The sequence below is a fragment of the Xiphophorus couchianus genome, chromosome 16 (genome assembly GCF_001444195.1).
Source record: "Xiphophorus couchianus chromosome 16, X_couchianus-1.0, whole genome shotgun sequence".
In the NCBI taxonomy this organism is placed as follows: Eukaryota; Metazoa; Chordata; class Actinopteri; order Cyprinodontiformes; family Poeciliidae; genus Xiphophorus; species Xiphophorus couchianus.
In genome coordinates this window covers 7,532,391-7,555,969 of record NC_040243.1, presented here as the reverse complement: position 1 = coordinate 7,555,969, position 23,579 = coordinate 7,532,391, and the positions used below count along the sequence as shown (strand labels likewise).

Below are 23,579 nucleotides of genomic sequence, written 5' to 3'. Positions count from 1 at the left end.
CTCTGAGTTGGATGAATAATGTACTCAGGTATTGAAGAGTGAATCTTAATTCTTGTTTCTAAAGTACTTCTATATCTAACTGCAAATATGAAACTCATATACAAGTTCATTATACATAGCATGATCTATTTCAACCATTTATTTCTGTCTTTTGTAAGTTATTGTTGCCATTCAGCTAGTGAAAACCCAAAGTCCAGTTTCTCTGACAATTTCAGTTTTAGGTGAGGTCATTATAAGAAAGATATTTGACAGAAATGTTTACATACTCAAATATATGTCCATGCACTGTGCAGTATTTTAACTCAATACTCAGTTGAAGCTTTTTTAGCAGGAGTTTCTGCATCAATGCAACATGACGGTGGTCAGCCTGTGGCTCTCCTGGGGTTTTAAAGAAGCAGAGGTTGCTTTTATAACAGCCTTCAGCTTTTCTGCATTGTTGGCTGTGGTGTCTCTCATCTTCTTGTTGGCCACATCCCATCAATTCTCAAAGAGGTATTATATCAGACCGGTCAGTTCAACACAGTGATACTTGGGTCATTTGTCATTTAGAAGGAGGAGAGTTTGGTATCAGCGTGTACTGAACGACATATACAGGTTAAGGAATTTTTGATGTATGTCCTTGCTTAGCTATGATAACATAATATATATTTAATATATGATGCTATGTTTTTGCTGTTTGATAATTTGCCACAAAATTTTTTGAATTAAATAATTGTTTATCTAAATTCAAGCTCTGGAAAAGAAACAAATGGACACAATTTTGTCTATGTTTAATCTAAGAAAATACATTATCAAACCATGCTGAAACACTAAAAAACGAGAAAGGTTATGTTGAAACAGATGCAATGTCATTGCCAGCTACATGTGAAACAGTGTCATTAGCATACATATGAAAAATCTACCAGGATTAATGGGAAATTACTTATGGACACATTAAAAGTATGGTAAGTGGACCAATAACTGAGCCTTGGGGTACACCCTTCAATAGAAAGTAATGTGTGCCACTTTAAGGAAGACTTCTCAATCATTTCTGATTGAGAAGTGAATCTAAATAACTACAAATAACTGAATCTCCCTTTAATTTACTGAATGGGCTTTGCTTCACACACATTTAGAAGCTGAAGTTTTCATTGTTGTTTGTGAATGTTCTTTTTTTTCGACCACATTTTTTCATTCCGATTAACTTTTTATCAATATGTTTGAATGTAGCACTCTGTGAAAAGCCATTTTTTAAAACAGTGACCTCTTGAGGCTTGCCCTCTTTTTGGCAAGTGTTGGTGACCTCTTCATTGTTGTGTAGGCCAGAATGTGGCCATGACATCACATTTCTGTATTAAAATCTTTTTTAATCAGTCTTTATTTAAAATCTCCGTGAACTGAATTTTGGGGTTGGTGTAATGGATCGTAAAAATTAACATAAATGTCTGGAGAATATCACATTATGTGTAGGAAATCTACATAGTATACGACTTTTGCTTTTTGAAAGGAATAACTAAAATAAATAAACAACTTGATGATATATTAATCTAATGAAATGCCCCTATTTGTGGAAAAAATTTAATTGTTGTTTTTCCGTTAACTTCTTCAGGGTTTTAATTTTAAAGGCTCAAAGGGGTTATATTTTGTAATCTTTCATAAAAACAATGAATTAATATTTTCTTCACCTTTTCAGTGACATTTATCGTCTATCAGATTGATGTTCTGTCCCTAAGTGGGGTTTTTATATATGGACCTGTCAAATGAAACAACTTTTAAAGCAATACATTCACCATTATTAAAATTAAAGTAGTGTTCAAACAATAGTTGTTACATGCAACAAACTAATCAGTCAGATTATTTTTCTGGAGACATAGTCAATCAACACATTTTGCCTCTAAATGGATGACTTTTACATGTGATAGCTTGTGTTTGCATCATTGTAATAGCCTTTTTACTGACAGGAAAAATCTATAAACCTCCTCCACCACCAGTGACCTCCTCCCAGGGGAAACCTGTGCTGCAGCATTATTTTTCATTGATCTGGTTCAATAAAAGGACACTGAAAATCAATTGTAAAGGACAGGAAAACATTTTTTTGTTTTAAGCTACAGATGGCTACTCTGCATGTATCTGGCCAACCTATGTTTTGATATAACGTCTAAATCTATTCTACTCTGGCTACATTTATAACATTATTGGTCACTCTTATTCTCTGGCACAATGAAGTCACAGAAGGTGCACAGCAGTGAGCTTTCAGCTCAGTCGGTGTTTGAAATCCTGGCGGCACAACCCACACATACACGACAAAGTAAACATAGTTCACCAGTGACTAAACTGCACGATGTTAACAGACTGGTCATTTCTGGACTTTCACATTGCCATGGAAACACATGATCTGCCAGCTTCATCAGCTTTGGATTAAGACTGAGGCCAAGAAAGCCTCAGTTTCATGTAAATGGGTCCAGATGAAAATCTAAATCAAGTTGGATGACTTTATTTACTTTGAATAGAGAATGATTCAACTCTGCTGCTCCAGCTGCTTTTAAAACTCCCATTTTATTTTATTTTATTTTTTAAAATCTTCCTCCAATGAGTTTAGTGGGATTGTTATTGCTTCTCATCAGACAAATCAATACAAAGTACTTTGGTGTTTTTTTAATCATTCTGCTTCTTCAAAAATGATGTCCTTGAGAATAACCATCCCTTTACTGATTAGCATGTCTCCATGGATTTATAAAGGACACTCCACAATTATCGGCACTCCTGGTAACAATGTGCAAAACGTTTTGAAAAAATTTATTATTTCACATTAAAAATGGCTATAACTGTAGCAGTTAACCTTTTTTATTTTTCACTTTTTAACTTCCCTAATCACCCCTTTCACTGTACACATTGGAAAAATAAACAGAACAGTTACAGTTATTTAAAACATTTTAATCATTTGACAAGACTAAGTGACCCGCTGTGTTTTTGTTGCAATTTCCTGAGATATGAAGATGAACACACATCTGCCTTAATAAACTCATAATTTTTTTTTTCCATTCTTTGCCATTTTTAAGAGTGGCTAATGGATAAGAGCCTGTGTGCCACATCATATTTATAACATAAGAAATGCAAGAAGCTATAGATTACATAAAAAGGTTTCTAATCGCACCACTGAGATACATATTAGAAATGCTTCAGTGACAGCTGAATTTACATGAATTGTAGGAGGTGCAGTTAAAGCTACTAATTTTGGCACTACTGAATTAAATATATTTGTAACTGTGTCCTGCTTCCCACCACACACACTAAATAAAGGTGGCATAAAAAGATGAAACAAGTGGATTCACAGCCTTTTTCTCACATTTGTAGGGAAAATGTGAGACTATGGAGAAATAATAAAATTTAATAATTTTTTTTTTACTTTTTAGGCAACGATTTGTTGCGAAATGTACAAGTCCCATTTTAGATTTAAGAACGAGGAAAAACTAATGACTATTCGTTATTATTAAACATGTTTTGTAAAATGTTTGTAATGCAAAAATATTTAAAAGACTATTTTTTCTGGGTAGAAACAAACAATTGAAGCCCCTAAAAGTTTTACTTTTCTAACCCAAACAGTTGAGGAATGTGATTGAGAAAGGTTCTTTAATGGAGCATTGGACAACAGGACCAGACTAAGTTTTGGTACACGCTGGGAAATGATTTCTATAACATTTAGTAAAAAAGCGGACACCTTTTAGCCTAACTGTTAGAATATATATTTCAGATTTGTCAAACGGCATTTCAAATCAAATGTTTCGGCACTTTTACATATTCGGGGTACTTATTGGTTTTTGTGCTAAGCTAACTGTGTGCTAATTAGCAAGCAGCTGTGTGGGGATGGAGCAGGAGGAGAGGTGGTCATTTAAAGTAAAGCACTTGTGTTTTACAACAAAGGAAAATAGAAACTATAACAGACTAATGTGTTCTAAAGTAAAACAGGTGCGTATCGTCTTGTTTATTGCAGCGTAGTTGATATTTATTATGGAAGTTGCAAAATAGTGTTTGAAAGTTAGTTTATCAATACATTGTAGTAATTTTTTAAACCCACGTACATTTCAACTTAAGTTGTTTAGTGTGAACCATACAAGTTGCTAAAAGTTACATTAGGAAATAAAACCAAAACAACAATAGAAACCATGTAAATGTTCCACTTCCAACCTGTTCAGGACCTTAAAAAGTAAAAAGCAAATCATTTTAACTCTTTAGTTTCAATGTTTCCCCCTTCCCCTAAAAGTTGGCACACCATGTGGTTTTATTTATAAATTTATTTACTTAGTTTTCCCTTTTTGAATGTACTTTTACACTGTCTTTTTTATTCTACATTTTTAACCACATGATAAAAACCAGCTAGACTACACACAATATAGCTGCTTTTAAGTTCTGCATCTAAAGCAGTTTCTGGCAGTAGTCTGAATTTGGCGTACTGTCTCTAAATGTATTTATTTATTATTTCCACAGGGACAGCTGGTGTAAGTGAAAACAACAGAAGCCATGCCACAGAAGGTATTAAAATAGTTAGGTGCTTAAAAGTTGTTTTTTTAATAATTGGAAAACTTTCAGTTTCAGTTTAAATGTCAGATAAAGAGCAATGAGAAAAATGTTTTACTGTACCTAAGATCTGGATTTATAGGACTTAAAATAATGCCTTATAAAGTAGTCCTTTCAACTTTTCTCCATTTTCTCACATTACAAGCGATTTAATATGATGGGCCAACACAAAGTGTCAAAACACTGTAAAGTATAAGAAGAATTGTGGAAATTTTCATTCTACAAGTAAAAATCGGAAAAACCAAATCATGGATCCTTTTCCTTATGTTTCACAATTATACACGTTGTTGTGTTGGTCTGTCTGTATTGAGGTCTAAATAAAATATGTCCAAAGGTTATGGTTGGAATGCGACATAATCAGAAGTGGTATTTTGAGTGGTCTCTGAGTTGAAGGTTACCCTGACACACATGCATTTTTGCCTGTCATTTCACATGCAGCATTTACATGACTGATTTCTATGAGAGTCACCTTTGCTGTTTTTCATCCAGCGTACACTAAAAAGAACTTTTTGCCCTGCACACCATACTTTATATTAATATATCCAAGGCACACTGTCATTGCCAAATGCACTAACCCCTTTTCATAACCTTAGAAAGCCAAACTCCACTGAAGCGAGTGCAGATCTATTGTGCCAGAGAAAGTGCTGAAAGATTTCTAGGTCAATGAGCTCGCACTACTGAGATGGAGAAGCGGAAGGAGGACAAGCAGGGCAAACTAGGCTCCTACTAGTCTATAGGGACGACCCAAGAATTTCTTCCAGGAACAAAAAAATGGTATAATGAAAAATAAATTCAATTTTCAACTCCGCATCCTAATAATTCTCTCTGCAATATGAAGCCAAAAATAAAACTGCAGATTTCATTTCATGAGAAAACTGTTGCAAAGTGGGCTCATCAACTCCCTAAAATTACTTACTCAGCAAGATGCTTCTTAGCAATGAGGTGCTTCCAACTGAGTAAAATGCAGAACCCTGCAAAGCACCAGCCCTACACAGGTCGTGCTGTTATTTCCCTGAGTAATGAGGACAGTAGTCTCACTGTGTGAACTGAGGTTTAATAAGTAATCCATGTCAGTATGTTGTTTATAATCTGAAATGGAAATTAGAAAGCATTGATTTTAAAATTATATGTAAATCATTATTACTTTTGTAGTCTGTGGGACACAGACTAAAATATAGACAGTGGATGTGGGGTAAATATCCACAGGCAAAATTCTGGGAGACCACATATACTTTTGTCAACTTTAACTTGCAGACTTTTCTGTTGCAGGTTTTGTTGTCCAGTTTTTGGGATTTTTGGGACAGTCTTCAGCTGACAGGTGGATGCATTCTTTCTTCGAGCCTTTGAACCAGCTGGACATGGTGCTATGTAAGTGACGAGCAGCATGATTATAAATTATTCATGATTTTCATCACTGTAGAGACTATCCGTCTTCTTGTCTCTTTGTATCTCCGACATTTGAACTTCTTAATTTTTTTGCTGCTTTCAACTGTCATTGGAATGGACAATTGCTCCTTATTCCCACTCCATCAAATACTAATTTGTCACAGGCTTTAGTTTTTAGTGTCTTTAGTGTTGACACCATGTCTGCACTGGTTAAAGTAAAATCTGACAACGAAAGCAGGCAACGGCTTGATGATACCTGACAAAGTCCAAATTACATCCTGCAGTGAGAATACGTTGGTGTTATGTATTGAGCTTGTGTATATATTTCTAATATCAAGAGACTGTTTGTTACCAGGGTTTGGAGAATGACATGCGTAACATAGTGGACTATTTTTTTCACTTTGTTTTGTCTTGATCTTTAAACTTGTATCCTATATCCTTTATAGGATATGGTTTGAAATTCACTTTGGTATTATCTTGAGAAAACAAGGCATTTCATTTAGTTTGCATAATAATAAAGCTGGTTTTGTCATGAAAAAGCTTTTAACTACGCCATTGTTTTGAGTTATCAAAGGTAGTTTTTTAGATACAGATTATTATTTCTAGTTATTTAGAATTTGAAGGAATTTTTCTCAGAATTTGCTTGAAGATTATCCAAGAGTCCTATGACAGTATAATAATAAGTATTTTCATCTTTCAAGAAAACAAAGCTCCTGTTATCTTCAGGGTTCCAACACAGTCATTTAAGCACAGAGTTTGGCTTAAATGTTCTCCAGATTTGGATACTTATGACAAAGAAAACAGTGCATTGAAAAAAATATAAATTTTTTCAGACCTCTAGACCCTTCAATCATCTATCTGTCAATCTGTCCATCTTTCTCTCTGTCTGTCAGTTCATCTATTCATCCAGCCAGTCAACCAAATGTTTTAACAGGAACCAGTTTTAAATCCTGACCACTGTAGAAACATCTGCCATGAAATGACAAGGATTTTGTTTCATCTCTAGTTCTTTATTCTTTTAAAGGAGTGAGAACAAATTTGGCTCTGGAAATGTGCGTAATTTTATTCTGAATAAAATTCTCAAGATACTGTGAGAATCCAGTGTCTTGAGAAAATATCTGCCATATTTTTAAGATGACAGAAAAGTTAATGCATGATCTTAGACCATAGTAGCTTCTGTGGTCGTGTTCAGGAACCAAAATGACTTGCTTGATGTGGGGGAGCTGATGTCGCATTGTTTTCTAAACCTTTCAACCCTTGTTTCAATGAATTAGCCTGGCTCCTTCTGATTCTTCAACCAACCTGTAGTGTTTTATCGTCTTTAATATTTTACATTTTATCATAAATTCATGTGAGAGTTGCTGCTTTTTCTAATCAAAGGCCCGTTTGAATAGCTGGTAACATTCTCTAATTAAGGATTCTGATTGTTGGTGTCTGTTGTTGATAGTTTCGCTTCAGCAGGACAGAGTCACTGCCACAGTGATGCTGAGGTTACTCTCCCGTGCTGCCATCCTTTCTGGATCTGTGGTTGCCATGACAATCAGCTCCAACCTCACCTTTGGGCCAGCGCTGCTTCATCATTAGCCGCTGTTATCACAACGGGATATTTCTAATTTTCTTTTCCAATCCTTCTTTTCTCAAATCACCAGCGGAAGCCCTCTCTGATCCTAGCCCTCTATTAATGCTTCAAACGTTTTTCCCCTTTCCTCCTGCAAGCTCTGCCGTAGAGCCCCATGAAGGACCATATTCCTGAACTCCCCTCTGTCACCATATCATGAGATGTGCCTCAGGCGTGTAGCAATGCAGTGCAACGCCTGTGTCTTTAAGAGGAGAGAGAGAGTATAATGTCTAGCAAGGTGGAATGAAGAAAGGGAAATGCAAGTGAGATAGAGTGGGTGAGGGAGTGTAAGTTTATCTTTGGGAATAATTTTTTGTCTCATTCTACGGTGTGTGTGTGCAGAGCATCTCTGAACCGGCATGCTCAGTCTTCCAAAAGCTCAAAGAGTACGCCCATCGCTTTCCTCACTCTCTCTCCATCTCTCACTCTCACATGCACACACACACACCCCAACACACCAGCTCTCCCACCTTCATACACACACACACGTGCTCACCCCCACACACGCGCAGTGTTGTCAAAAGCGCCGCTGCTGGACCTTAGCCATCTCGCGAAGGAGGTTCCGGCGGAGGCAAGAGAGAGCCAGAGTGAGACAAAGGAGAGGAGGACGGTAGAAGGCGAGGAACGAATAGGAGAGAAGAGGACCGGCTTGAGGAAGGAGAGACACAGCGCTTTGTGAAGAGGAGAAAGCGAGGAACGGGAGGAGGGAGGAGTGGAAAGGAGGAAAAAAAAGAGGAGGGGGAACAGGAAACGCAATCACTTTCAGCTGCAGCCGTCCGTGTCGCAGCATGGGCAATGCACCATCCCAAGGCATGTTAAACCCTCTCTCTATGCATGTTTATGTAGCAGGTATTTCCTTTGGTTCCGAGTGCCATGCCATCTAACCAGCTGGCTGTCCTCCTGCTACACTCTGTGGAGGCAGGAGGCGGGGGGGGGGGGCTGGGCTAGAGGCTCGTAGAGAGCAGCATCGCCTGAGGAGAGTGATGCTGGTAGATGGTATCAGGTAGTAGGTTAGCAATAAGGTGTAAGGAGTGAGGCTGCTTAATGAAGACCAGGTGGTATGAAAAAAAGAAGAAAAACACTGGGTGGAGGCACCATGTGTGAGAGCAGCAACAAATGGTGGAGGGCAGAAGTAGCACTAGAGAAGCAGGTGGTGTCAGTGGGTGTGATTGTGTGTAAGGAAGAGAGAGGGACTAGTGACAGATTTTTGTTTTTTTTATGTGTAGATAAGAGCAAAGTGTGAGGATTCGTGTAGTGGTTGCAGCTGCTGCTGTCAACCAGATGGAAAACCTTTGGGAATTAAAGTGCTCCAATGGGCATGTGTAGGTGTAAAAAAATAATACAGAAAAGACAAAATAATATTGTGAATTTCAAAAGAAAGTAAGGTTTTTTGCCATTTAATAAAAGTGTATTATAAATGGATGAATGGGTGGGTCTATTTTTAAAAAGATGCTCTTGCTTTTCCCCTGGGAACTCAATCCAACCTCTTATCTTCAATCCCCCTTTTTCTCTTTTAATCTTGAAGGAAGTTCTGCAACATTTAAAACCTTGTTGAAAATTATTTCCTGGACAGAGCCAAGAAAAATCTCAGCAAAATGAGTAAAATTATATTATAGAGAAGGTGTAAACATGTTAGAGTTAAATTTAAGTAAGAATGTGAGACAGTATGCTTAATTCATTGGAAAACCCCTTCACCTAAGACATAATTAGAGGTGAAGTGAAGAGTGAAGACTTTTCAGAGGAAGAGGCAGCATCACATGGTTCAGGGAATTCATCCACATTAATTTCACTCTCTTACTTCTTTCCCTCCCCTCACCTTTTTCCTTCCTCCCCTCCTCTTTCATCCCTTGCTTGCTGCTCACCAAGGGACAGTCTCGTAGCCGGTGTTTAGAAGGGAAGCGAGACAAAAGAGAGAAGTCATGAAAGACGGGGAGAGAATGAAAGGAGGTTCAAAAGAACAGAAGATAAAAAAATGGTTTACTCGTAAATGGACGGGTAAGTTCTGATGCGGAGGTTCAGATTCAGGCAGCCGCAACTTGCTGCTAGTCTAACGGATGTGATCAGCATGGTGTGATTTTGAGATCAACAGTAGAAGAGTAAAAACTTGTCTTCTTGTGGGATTTTTCTGTTTGGTGCTAAATTAGCTTTCTCGATCTTATTTGACTGCAGCAGAGTAGCTATTTTGTAAATTACCTTTTATTGCTATCCAGTTATTTGAGTTATTTCCTCTGGCTGTCTCATTTGTATGTGTAAACGCAGGAAAATCTGTTTGAGCTTCAGATTAGTTGCAGACATGAAGCCTCTTGCAATGTCCGGAGTTGTGTATGTCTGTGTGTGATTCAATTGTGGGTTTTTATATAAATTGTGTCTGTAGTCATTGTCTATCTCAGGAGGATTGAGATGGATTAGCCTGAATATGAACCCTTGGGAGCCTTTTATTCCTAAACATGAACAATTTGGCTGGATGTTCTCTTCCTAGAGAACCACAGCTGTTCGGAATAATTTGCCAGGATGAAAAAAAGGAGATTTTTAAATCGCTTTGACCTGCTATCATTACTGTTGCTGGCAATTCAAAGTACTAATTGAACATAATGCCGCCAAGGACCAATCTAATTGCATTCAAGCCACCAACAAGGCAGTAATTTGTCAAACCAGTCTCAGCTTTCCCAAGATGGTGAGTGAAGAAATGTGCTGTTTGCATTTGCAAAGCCAGGTTTCCCACTTCCTGTAACTGCAGAAAGGAGCATCTTTGTAGAGCAGTTGGCGATTCAAGGCCGAACCACAGAAGATTTGATTAAGCAGAAGTCGAGCTGTAATCTCAGAATTGGCCCACTGGAGAGCTATTCCTCATCATAATGCTGCCATTGTGGAGAGACTTTAAATCATTTTAGGTTCATGTATCCATGTTCCACCAAGCATGTTCAGCTGAGGTTTATACCAACACGCTTGTGTATCTATCTTCTAATCCCATATCATGGCTATGCCAAATTGATACTTACTAAAGGGCTTGCAAGGGTTGAGATAGGTGTCTTTTAAGCCTGCATGCTTAAAAGATGTCATAACATGTGAAAGGGGAGATCTGTTAGAGACAGGGAACATAGACAGGCTGCACATAGGGTGACCGAGGTCTCTTGGCTAAAATGAGATTTTTTTGAGCTGTTATGTCTTGATTTTGCTGCTGACAACATGTACAACATATTCATTCGGCTGACTGTGAAAGAAAACTCTTTAAAGTTATTTAATATCAGTTCAAGGTTGGTCTTGAATACTGTAAAGGTGTGATTTATCTAGTATGAATGAAAATGGATACCAATTTAGTAATTTTAGGTTTGAAGAAAAGTTGGAGATGATGGTGTATAGTTGGCATGTGGTGTTTTGAAACTAGCTACAGAGCTGGCCTGTTTGTAATCTCATCTTTTCAGGTAATAAAGCAAATACAGGTGATCTGCACTGGGTCACATATCCATCTACCATCAGATATTTATTTGAGATGCAGGGACATGACCTTTATTGATTCATATCCTATTCTTGTCTTTGTTGAAGTCTGTTTATGCTGGATCACACTGCACACAACATGAGTTCCAGGTTCAAATGTTTGTTCACTACCAAACTGTTGGTTTAAGCTATTAATGCAGCTCTTTATTGACCGCAGCACACATCAGATCTCGCTATGATGGTGAAGTCACAGCTTTGTACACATCCACCTGCTTATTCCCCAGGACTGTGCCACACAAAGCCCCATGAATCCTGCCTGCCTGCGATTGGCTAATGATGATGCAATGTTTTATGGCTGAGGAGCTGCATGTTTTAAGGGCATTTTTGAAGTAATTGACCCTACTGGGAAAAAGCGAATGCACATTCGTATTGGTGTTAAAGTAAATGAAATAAAGAAATGTTGAAGATGATACACAGATTGAACAATTTTTGTTCTGAGCTCTTTCTTTAAAAAAAGAGCCAAGTTCTTAATGATGGCGCAATGAGAAAATCTCTAACCCAAACCAGCTATTTTTTTTTACCTCATTGATCATTGATTGTCCTTGCTCTAGGGTATTTTTGCTTGTGTACTGATGGAGGGATACTTCCACAGGTTAGAATTTTTTTCATACAAAATTTATTACTACATATTTTTTTAAAGTCACTGTACTTGTCTTGTACTCAGCAGGGATCCCCTCTAATTGAAACAAATGATGCAAAAATCAAAGATTAAAATCTTTATCAATGGTTTGTACTGTTACTCAGGGGGTCTGAGGCATTTATGATGAGACTCACTGGGCTGCAGTAGTAAGCAGCACCAGCAAGCTCTCAAGGTCATTAATGATTTAGTGGTTTTAATATTACATGGATTTATCAAAGAGACTTCTCTCCATGCCACAGCTATGTTCATTGTAGTTTGATTGCTATGCACAACAATAATCAATATACAGTGTGTTGTTTCATATTCTATCAAATTGGTAAGCATGTAAATCTTTGAAGTAATTTTAAATAATTCTCACAAATTTTCAGGAAGGGAATGCTACTGTATATATTATTTTAACATTTTCAGGGCACAGACTGATATTTTATTGTTTATAAAATTGGGAGCAGTTAAATGTCACAGTTTATTTTCACCCTTATTAATGTAGAAGGGACAAAATATTTGGAGATGTAGTTAGCATTACTTTGGCAAAAAAGGTTATCTCAGTCTTTTTTTATTTTTAAGTGCAGAAAATAACAGAAATGGAAAGGTTTTTTCATGGCATGTCGCATTTTAGCACCCCCAGAGGAGTAGATGAGGTTGCCATTTAAACTGTACGGTAGTTGTCTGAATCTCAGAAGGATTTAATTATCTTTCAATACCCAAATTTGTTCTGTTAAGATGAGCAAGCACCTTTTTATGTTGCTTTTTATGAAATAAAATCCTCTGACGCACACACATTTCCATTTGTCGTATGCATTGTCGTATGCAATGTAGAAACTCTTGTTTTTACATTTGTGTAAAACCTTTTGGCTTTTTAATCTATAAACACATCAAACATACTTAAATATTAATAAACATCAAAATAATAAATTGTATTCTACTTTTAAAGCAACCAAAGTGAGCTTTAAGACCAGAATAAAAACACATCAAACAGGCAGTCAAGGGTCAAGTTTAAGAGGATATCGGGAGTGTCTTTTTTTGTATATCCAGAGATTAAGTTTTTGCGAAGGTTGACAGGAAGAGGATTATAGAAGTTTGATATTTAGTGACTAACAGCTCTGCCACCTAAAGTATCCATTCCTGTGTGGCAGATGGAGAGTAGTCCAGTTCCAGTCGATCTGAGAATCTCAAATTAAATGTAGGGATAAAGGAGGTTAAAGGGGCACCGAGGTGTAAGGCAGTGACAGGATTTGTAGGTGAGAAGTAGAATTTAGTGACAGATCTGAGACCCAACTGGAAGGCAGTGTTGCTGAATCAGACCTGGAGTGATGTGTTGCCAAGGTTTGGTGTGGGTGAGAAACCTGGCAGCTGAGGTTTGGATCTGCTGGACCATTTCCAGAGCGTCATTAGGTAACCCAAACAGACACTGTTGCAGTTTTCCGGATGAGAGTTTATGAAAAAAGTTTTCTTTTAGTATAGAAATGATGGCCAAAGGCTTCAGATGGAAAAAGTTGTTGCTCTATAGGAAGTCAAGGCTAATCAAAGGTCGAAAACTTATTACCATCTATAGATAGAACCTGTGAGATATTGTAAGAGTGCATGTAAAGGTTGCCGTTTGCATTTTATACTGTATAGCAGGCGTGGGTTGGTATTGTATCTCACAGTATTATAATATTGAGTAAAAATATGATTTAAGTGTATCTGAGTATTAACACAAACATGTATTACTTGATGTAAGTTATTTTGCTTAAATCAGATATGCCCACTGCTTCTAAAATAATATAATTTTGATTAAAAAGCTTATGAAGCCATGACTTTGTCTGGGCTTCTCCAAATTGCTTTGAGGCGTGTAAATCTTAGAATATGCAACTTTCTGACTGAATCTTTCTCTTTCTTATTATAAAATGATACAATCTTGACTGACCTAAAACAGGAAAAGTTTGGTCTGACTTAATGTTGATGATAAAAGCATGCCTGTATTTAACTCTGTAGTTTTTCATTGAGTATTTTGTAACATCTACACCGAAAAGAGGACGGCTCCTGTGGATTATTCTTCTAAATGAAAGACAGGAGAGTTAAGTAGAAAAGTATGGAATAACAAGCAAGAACAAAATAGAAAATATAAAAGGGATATGTTGCTTTGTGTATTATTTCTGTTAAGCTATAATGGAAACATGGATCTCAAACAGGTCTTTCAAGTTTTACAGATGCCAGGTTAAAGTTGGAACCACCATCTTTTGTCATATGGACACAATGGACACGGATATTATGTATCCCCATATTTTAATCAAAGCACAGCAAGATGGTGAACATCTATGTCATTAAAAAACAACACACAGCATGATGTGCATCATTTCATGAGCTCTGGGAAAACAACACTCCTAATTGTTGACATTGCCTGCTTCGTGTTTTGTGGTGTCACATCTTCTGTTTTAAGACTCCAGGACTTTGTCACCCAGTAAAATCATCACTCCTTCCTCAATATTTAGCTACCCACCAGACCTATTCAGTTGGCTAATCCAAATGTGATTCTGGAGACATTTGCAGAAACAGCTGATGCTGAATTAATTTCTTGCCAACACCAGGAAGAAAGAAAAGTGTTGGAAGACTTCATATAACAGATTTGATAAAAACTTTTGGATCTGTATTGGTGTACTGACATAAATAAAAGCGCATAATTGTCCTCCAGCTGTTGTCCTCTGCAGGGGTATAATCACTTCCTGTCAGATGGTGGTGTTTGTAAACTAATCAGGTTAGATGGTCTTTCCCTCTATAGCTGCTAATTTGGCTGGAACTGATTTTTTATATTTTGAAATAGAGAAGATATTTACTCCATGAACAATTATGGAAGGTTCTGACATTTCAGTACTATTGATGAGAACAATATTTACCTCCCTGCCCACACAGCTATGTTTTTGCTTCAGTAGCCTGATGAAACATCTAGTTGCTCATAAAACTTCCATCTAAAATCCCTAAAATAAATTTCTGATATGTGAACATTTTCTGTTGTGAAGCTAAGTTGTTACAGCAATACTTTGTGCTGCAGAGAGAGGAAATAAACATGTTTGCAAGTAGAGCCGTTGTTTTTTTATGACAAGTTAATGAGAGCACCAAATCCAGGCTTATTACAGCAAATTCTACTTTTCCATTTTTCTTTTTTTAAAAACATATATTGTGATAATGCTGCCTGGAAGTAAATAGAATACATCTCAGCACTATTTGAATGCAGTTTCTCTGTTCTTCTGTGAGGATATTTGGCACAATTCAGATCAATCAATGAAAATTGAGACGATAACAAGCAGAATATCCAGATTTAGCTGGCAAAAAAGTGGTCATTTTTATCTCAAAGCTAAAGCATTTTTGCATCAATTAATAAGCAGCTTCTGCCTAATTGAGGTCTTTGGATAACTTTGGCTCTGCAGAGGTTGGAAGGAAAAACCAAGCGGAATGATTGAAATCAAACATAATGGTGAAATTCAGACTTCACCACACATGTGAGACTGCCTATTGTCTCCTCTCCTTCCATCATCCACCCAGCCCGTGGCAATCAGCGTGCTGATTGACAGCAACCACAACAATCCTGTTGCCAGTATTTTAAGGCTGGCAGTGACTTCTTACTCATTTATTTTCAGCCAGATTGCTGTAACTGAATGAAGATGTCAACTTTCAGTGCCGCCCTGTAGCAAAGTAAGTCTTTAAAGGGTGTTTACGTGAAGATGTTTTTGAAGATGTTTCTGAGAATTTTATCTTAAAAAAATGCAAGACATCTAACCACAATCTCTACATTTGATACCAAGCTGCACTGTAAAATGTAATTGCCCTTTGCTTCTACAATAGAGGGCATCTAACTTTGCTATGTCTTTGAGTAAGCACATCCGGTGCTCATTTTTTTAAGATTGTAACAGGCACGTTGTGTAGTTAAAGCGGTTCTGCAGGGATGCTTTTAACCTTTTTAACTAATCATGGGTTGTTGCAACAGTTGTCTTTGGGTTGCGCCTTGAGATTTAGCGCACATCTTCTGTCAGAGTGATATAGTCTGTTACATCTTTTTGGCATCGGTTTGGCTTCCTAATTGCTTTTTCTTACTCATGCAAACCCCATGTAAGACTAGGAAATTAGACACAATTCCCAGTACAACATGAAGCCACTCCCATGCCATGTTATCAGACACACACTTGCAATTTAGTGGAAGAGCAGCTGCTATATTTAGATTGTTTTACATTGCGTTTCAGTTGGATTTGCATTACAGTTTCTAGGTTTGCAGGAGTAGTGTTTGCTTATACTGTTACTGTATGTGTTATTGATTTTTGGCTTTTACTGATTGATTTAAACTTTAGCTTTTTTCTATAATTCATTTTTCAGTGAGACTGCAAAGAGAAAAAGGTGAAGCAATTTCAGGATAGAAGTAAGGTACAGTGCCTTGTGAAAGTGTTCAGACCCCTTGAATAATTTTTCACAAGACAAGCTAAAGCTGAATTGTATCTAATCAAAATTTTACATCATATGCCATTTCAATCTAGTGCATATTTGCCAGGTTAAAGTAAAATTTGTTGTATTTTGATTATTTTTAATTGTTCCTTGGCTAAAAATGGAAAAACACAGATTGGATTTACCAAATGAACACATATTTATGGAAATAAGTCTGTGCTCAGCCCCTCCAGAATAATTCTACAACCACCACTTTTGAAGTATGTTTCCACCTGCTGGAACATCTAAATTTCCCCCAAGGTTAGTCAGATAGATTGATGGACAGCATCTGTGAACATGTCTTTCAATTCTTGCAATAGATTACTGAATTGAATTGGGGTGTGGGATTTGATTGGACCATTCGAACACACAAATACTGTATTTGCAGGGTTGTTGCCTGCTGGAAAGTGAGCCTCTGCCCCACTCAAAAGTCTCAGCAGCTTTTCTTTCATGCTCTGCATTTAGCTCTTCCAACTTCTCATCAACTCTGACTGGCTTCACTATTCCTGATGAGAAAAGCATCCCTACTTCATGATGATGCCACCACCTTATTTAGCAGTGAGAATTGAGGTTATTCTCACTGCTAAATAACCTCAATTTAAGAAAAAAGTGTGTTTTGGATGAACACACTTTCATCCAAAAGTGTGTTCCTTAATCCCACTCTCCAACAAAGACCAGATCAGTGAAGTTCACTACTACTCGTTGTCATGTCAACAAGTTCTCCCACCAGAGCTGGGGATTTCTGTAGCTCATCTAGAGTTACAACGGGCTACTTTTCTGCTTCTCTGATTAATGTTCTCCTTTCCCACCCTATTAGTTAAGAGGTCTGTGATGTCTTGGTAACTTTCCTCCACACTTATGTTATTTTATTATTTAACTCTTAAACAAAACTGCTCCTGCCACATCTGGTGTGCTCCTTGGTTCTGCACAATGTATCAGTTTTCCCTACGACCTCTGAAGTTATGTGTGGTAGGCATTATTGTATTTGTATGCATTTGTATCTTGTTATGCCAAGCTTTTCTTCAGAGGTTTCATGTGAGCCTCACCTGGTGTTTTGTTGCACCTGAAATAGCACTGCTCATGTTCTCTGTTTGTAACATTCAGTGGAAATGGGGCACATAGTATCAGATGCATCTGTTTCCTCTGTGCATGGGATGGCAGTGAGTTAAACAAAGGAGATTGTGTTGCACTTTTTTATTTCCCACTAGGTTGTGTTTTATTACACCAGCAAATCTGTGGTTATTATTAAACATTTAAGATCAGTTGACAAGTTTAAAGCTTTTAAGGGAAGTTGAGCGGATTCCTTTTAGAATATTTTGGATTCTGAAAGAGGGGAGAATTTAACTGAGCTTAAATTTCTCTACCTCTAGGCATTTCTGGCATCTGTTATTTCACAGAGCTAGAGTGCTGGTGAACTGCGAAGAACTAAAAATCTTGAAAGGGGAAAACAGCTTGAACCAAAAATTTCCCCAGAAGAAAGGGGGAAAAGTTGAACTTGGAAGACGGAGAGGAAATAAAGCAAAGTGTGAGCAGAAGTGGTAAAAGTCTTCTTTCCTCCCAGGGTGTTTCCTCCTACGTTTCTCTTCCTTTGCTTCAGATTTTCAATTTTAAAGATGCTCAGGCAGGAATACAAAGCAAGGAGTGCTCTGATGATTCTGGGCAGATTATCCTCCGTCTGCCTCTAACCGAATCCAAAAATCTCTCAACTCATTCTGGTCCTGGTCTCAATAGACCTCTTAACCATCTCCCTCTTTGCTCTTCTTCTCTACTTCTAGACTAAAATTTGATTTATTACTGGTATCCCTTCGTTCACTGAAGCATATAATATGACTCTAAATCCATTGGGCTTGGCTCCATTTTGGATTTCCATCTTTGCCTTGCCTCCGTCAAAATTTCAACTTTTATTATGTGGACTGTCAGCATATCAATCTCCCAAATCAGTCGTGCAGGTCAGTTTGTCTGTATCATTTTTTGCAATTTCTCTTGTCTATGTGATTGCACATTATCTGCATTGAGGCCAAGCTCTGCTGCAATTCTCTGGATCACTTTTCATTTCCTTCCTCATTTTCCCAGCAGGAGCTACCTTTCTCACAAGAAAACCAATTCGCACGTTATCGCTCACTAATATACATGTAATAATGAATTTAAACCGGCAGAGAGGCAGATAAGGATTTAAATTATCCAGGAGCCTAGCCAAGCTTTTAAAAATGTGTGTATTTAACTTTCTGTAGCTGCAGTTGTTCAAAGCTTGCATGTGAGATTCATGCATAAAGCCAAACCTTGCTGCCATGAAGTATTAGAGCAGTGAGTATGAAAAGGTCAGACCCGTTACACGCCAAAACAAACCTTTTATTTTCTGCTTCACCTGGTGCTGCCTTAGTGTTGCATGCTTGGTCTGAGAACACATATATTTCTTCATAGATCAGCAACAGAAAAAGTTGCTTTTTGAAGGGTGGGTGGAGGAAAATACTTTAAAATTTATAGGTATTAGAGCAGCTTCATTATTGTTACTGATTATAGTAAGTCACTTCCCAGTTATGATTTCAGTTGCAGAGATATGCTTCTGAATCTTTTGACCTTGTTCAATAACAGACACTCTATTGATGGATGCACACAGACGTAATCCCTGCCGAAGCCAGAGCTCATTCTGGAACCTGTAAGAAGGGTGACTGAAGGTTGGCAGAGTTTTTCTCTTTCTAACCTGTTTATTAGAAATGCAACCAACTCACAATTACAAACAGGTTTTGGAGAAATGTAATAATGACATGAATGCTGTCTTGGTAACAACATAATTACAGAATGCTGTTAATTAACAAGAAAGTCTGAGTCTCCTTACTTAGGCTGCTGCTCCCGTGACCCGACCCTGGATAAACTGAAGAAAATGGATGGATGTTAATTAGTAATTATGATCAAGCTATCAACAGGAATATTCAGATTTGTACTCCATTTATTTCTTATGGTTTGGTAATGGTTTTGACCTAGTTGAAGTAAAATAGACAGCATCCTGATTTTCTTACTGGGCTGCAAGAGGTCAGGAAAACAAGCAATTGTGATACTATTGTTGTTTATTGTAATGGCCACTTTAGATTTACTCAGCATCTCAGCCACTGAAAATATACATATGGGGTGTGTCCAAATTAAGGGGCTCCATCCTTCACAAAACCCAGCCTTCAACTATGAAGACCAGCTTTTATTGCCTTCTGATTTATTCTCGCCCTTACCTCGGTGTATGTCTTGTCGCCTAGCAATGGTGACTCAGTTAATCACAAACTGGTGGAAATGGAGCTCAAAATCTTGCTGAGTTTTTAGTTGCAGTTATAGGCCTCAACTTACGACCTAATGCTTGTTCAACTACTCTCAGCACTGTATCAACTGTTCTGTAATGCAAAGCTGATTAATGATATAATAGCATTCTGTACTGTACTTGCACGATGGGAGATTTTGTTACACTTTAAATCACCAAATTACCTAGCACTTCCAAATGGCTGGAAGACATCATAATGCATCTTAGTCTAAAAACATTTAAAAAATCCATTTAGTGCCGGGGTCAGCAGCTACAGTCCTTTGAGGGCTGGTGTCCTGCAACTTTTTGATTTATTCCTGTTCCAACAGACCTGAATTAAAAAGGCTGAATTACACCCTGGGCTTTGTTAGTGGGTTTTGCAAAGGCCTGTTTTTTTCTCTGCCTCTTGTTGTTGCTGATTTCACTTAAAGGTACATGCAACCTACTTTACAGATGGTGCACCACCTGGGGTTTTATGGGTGGGGTAGGGTGGCAGGACCACTGTGCTAATGGTTGTATGTTGTTTTGTAAAAATGTAACTTTAATTATATCAGCTGTATTGTTTATCATGTTTCTCAATAAAAAGGAGTGGGAAAAAATTTATATAGGGTTTAATCAAACCACCTTCAGTATCTCACTTTGGGAGATACTGAGTGTATCTCCCAAATACAAATTATCTCCCAAATTGGGAAGTGCCTTCTGGCGTGATTGATCATGGAAGCTTGTTTTGTCCCTGTCCACATCCTCCTGAGAGAAATCAGCAGCAGTCTGTTGGACAGCACACAGAGCTGACATGTCCACAAAGTTGGACAGCACACATAACTGACTGTTCTTGTAAATTTCAAGAAATCCAAAAGAAGGGTATACTTTGAAAATATTGAGGTGAGTGAGTTGGTGCTTGATGAGCTTTCATTTTTAATCATAATTATTGATTATGATTAAGATTTCCTACCATCCTCCAACCTTTCACTTCTTCAAATGTCTGATGCAATTTGTTGGTCTTTTGTTTGTAGAAATGCCTTACTACGGATGCATTTCAGGGCTGTTACAGACTCGGGTGATATTGTGACTAATAAATATGAAATAGCTGCCACCATTTGATCTCATAACTACTGTAAGTCTGCTTTAATTGCCAAAATGATTAAAATTTGTCCTTACCAAAACTTGAATTACAAACCCAAATAAGAAGGAGATTCAGTTAATTTTGAGATATTTAAACTGTAACTTTAACCTTCTGATGCTATTTCAACAGTTCTAACTCTAAATACTTTTATTTTATTACAGCTCATTAGATAGTCAAGGTTGTTCCACTAATTCTTACACTCTGCACAATTTCTATCTCTATGCTGCTAGCTTGATAAATAAAAAAGAATATTATATGCATGCATTCCTACTTATGAATATATTTACAAATCGATGTGTGCATGCCCCCAACTGTCAGGCACCTGATGAGAAGCTCCTCTGTTCTCCAAGCCCTGCATTCCTCCCACAGTTACTAGGAAACCAGAGGCTCACTGAGTCGGCTGTTGAGGTGCAGTGAAGCATCAGGTCGAAAGTGGGAGGCAACGGGAATATAAGGAGTGAAGCACTGGAGTTTACAGTTGCATAATTGTAAACGTGATGCGTGATGTGGCATTAAGAAATTTACTGCACCTTTTGTTCTCATTTCTTCACTTGACACCTGTGATCATTCTGCACTTTTTTTCTCGAGTTTCCTTAATTGTAGAAATATTTCATTGTACATGTGCATTTGCTCACTCCAGCCGTATAGATGACAGTTCTTTGTATTTGCCTCTATTTACCTCACAAATCCTCATAATGGTGTAATAGTCGTCTCTCTTTGTTGTGATAAATGTGATGCATACACACCCCTAATGACCCCACTCACCATTTCTGATGTTCTATCCTCATTGTGCATGCATGCTAATTCACACAGCAATACATCAAACAACCGATCTGTGGAGAAGTGTTGCAACAGTCCAGGTTGTATAATTTGTCTCTGTGTTACTGTTAATCATGGTGTGTGTTTTATTTTTACATTGCATATGTGTTTTCGCATTTAGTTTTGTTGTATTATTTTGTGCAGAATCTGCGTGGTGTTCTTTTACTTCATCTGCTTCAAACAAGGTCTCCAACATTGTGGCTCTTTTTCCAAGATCCTTTTGGTCTAGCAGATGAGCACTTGCGTTGCCAAGAACTTGGAGCTGGACGTGTGTCTAGTAATCCAACTTTTTTTTCTGATCAAGATGCCAAGAGGCCATCGTGGTAAAATATCAACCCCACCTTCTAGTTGGCTGTGGGAATTGTGCAAGAATGGCTGTTAGAGCTACAGAGAGAGAACCTCCAGGGTTTGGCACTGGGGCTCTTCCAATTCAGCCCACCTCCTCCTATCGCCAAACAGATGCTCTGGAGATGGAGGAGTGTAGACAGATGGGGTTCTGCTTGTCATTCAGACCTTTCTGAATTATATTTATTTGTTGAGTATTTTCAGAAATGCTATTTCTACAATTCCCTGGAAGATTTTGTTGGATGGCTGCTATTAGAGATAAGCCACAAGGTTTATAAGGGTTATTGTATAAGTTATTTATTAGTCATTTGTCCTTTATAAGATTTCTTGCACACATTGTCTTGGCATTAGTTAAACTTAGCAACATGAATCACTATTTCCTTGCTGTTTTAGTATCATTGATTCCTACCCTAAAACAAAATTCAGATATTCATAACATCAAATAATTAATAATGTATAGTTCCCTCTAGGGGGAATTCTGTATTTCTGAGGTTTCATTAAAAGACATTTTGCTTCTCGGTTGTGCAGAATACAACATAATTGGAGTCACAGTGGACTTTGTTATTGCTTTATATATTCCGTCGTGTCACTTGCACAACCACTTACTTTCATCTTCTCACCTTCTGTTAAGTGTTAGGTGTGGATAGAGAGAAGAGAAACTACTGTATATTTTAGCTAAAAAAACAAAGAAAAACTACTCTTGGATACAGTTTTAGTCATTCCTTTGAAAGAAGAGAAATTTACATGTAAATGTTAATGCACTTCACCAAACACAAGAAAACAACAATTAATTGTGCCTCACTTTAATGGAAACGCATTTGACTGAGCAATGTTCCAGATTGAACAGAACCCTCCATTTTAGCAGAGATTGACATTCTGCCATAGCTCAGTAGTGTTTCAACAAATGTTCTGCTTTGTGGCGGCTTTACGGTTGCTGTTATAATGCAAACCTATGGTGATAAAACATGATTTTTTCAGTTTTGCATCTTCCTTTATGTGCGCTGACAAGCAAACTGAGAGGTGAAGAAAGATGGAGAGGAGTATCTTTATTTGAAGTTGATCCCTTCTGCATTGGTATTCTGTTCTGGCTTGGCATGTAAGCCTGTTAACCACAAACTGTTGTTGCAGAGCATGCAAATGGGGTTTTGTATGAGAAAGGTCTCACATTATGCATGCAAACAAAGAGTTTGTGTTTGAGAATTATATATTTTTTCCACTATTGAACTCTCTTATGGTATTGTTTAATCGTAGATAATTAGTGTATGATTTGGTTAATTCAGCTAGAGATTAAATGTATTAACAAATCCTTAGCTTGTGCTTTACGAAGCTATTTCATGCTCATTTAAGTGCTAATTTTATTTAGGAGGTCTTCTTAAAATATATTTTTTGCTTTGTTGTATCTTATTTATTTATTATTTGCTATTGGCTTAAATTTACCTTCTATCTTTATAATACCTTTAAAATGTCTGTCTTTTCTCAATGATCACCTGGAGTTTCCACTGTTCATGTTTTCGTAGTGTGTGTGCAATGTCACAATTACAAAAAACTGCTTTGATGCAGTACTTAGCACACAATATATTGTTGTTCCCTACAATAGTAGAAAATCCTTCAGGTGAAATTAGGTTGTTCTCATTAATGTTTAATTTTACAGCACTTCCTTGAGAGATTGTCCGGAGCCCAAGGTTTCTGTTTCTGAAGTTATAGTAAAATGTCAAACATTTGATGAGACGTTCATTTTCTGAAAAAAATAATCTCTAGTGTTACAACGCAGTCGACAAGTGCATCCATGTCCTTCGTGCATTGCATTGCCAATCTCAGACCTTGAGCAGACTCTTATCAGACAGTGCTATCCGTATCTAAATAGTTA

The 23,579-nt window shown here is 37.4% G+C and overlaps 1 protein-coding gene across 11 annotated transcripts in view; it reads left to right on the top strand.

Annotated features, from left to right (window-relative positions):
• The first annotated feature begins 7,827 nt into the window (after positions 1 to 7,827).
• The window catches only part of srcin1a (SRC kinase signaling inhibitor 1a), a 113,844-nt gene continuing 98,092 nt past the window's right edge, over positions 7,828 to 23,579 (top strand). For 5 of the 11 annotated variants that reach the window (XM_028042744.1, XM_028042752.1, XM_028042751.1 and 2 more), the window contains exon 1: positions 9,322 to 9,553. In XM_028042744.1, the coding sequence (XP_027898545.1) occupies positions 9,478 to 9,553 (76 nt within the window). In that variant the 5' untranslated portion in view covers positions 9,322 to 9,477. Of the gene's footprint in view, positions 8,369 to 9,321; positions 9,554 to 23,579 lie in introns of those variants that run through there. The other 6 variants (XM_028042747.1, XM_028042742.1, XM_028042741.1 and 3 more) reach the window with 4 other exon arrangements.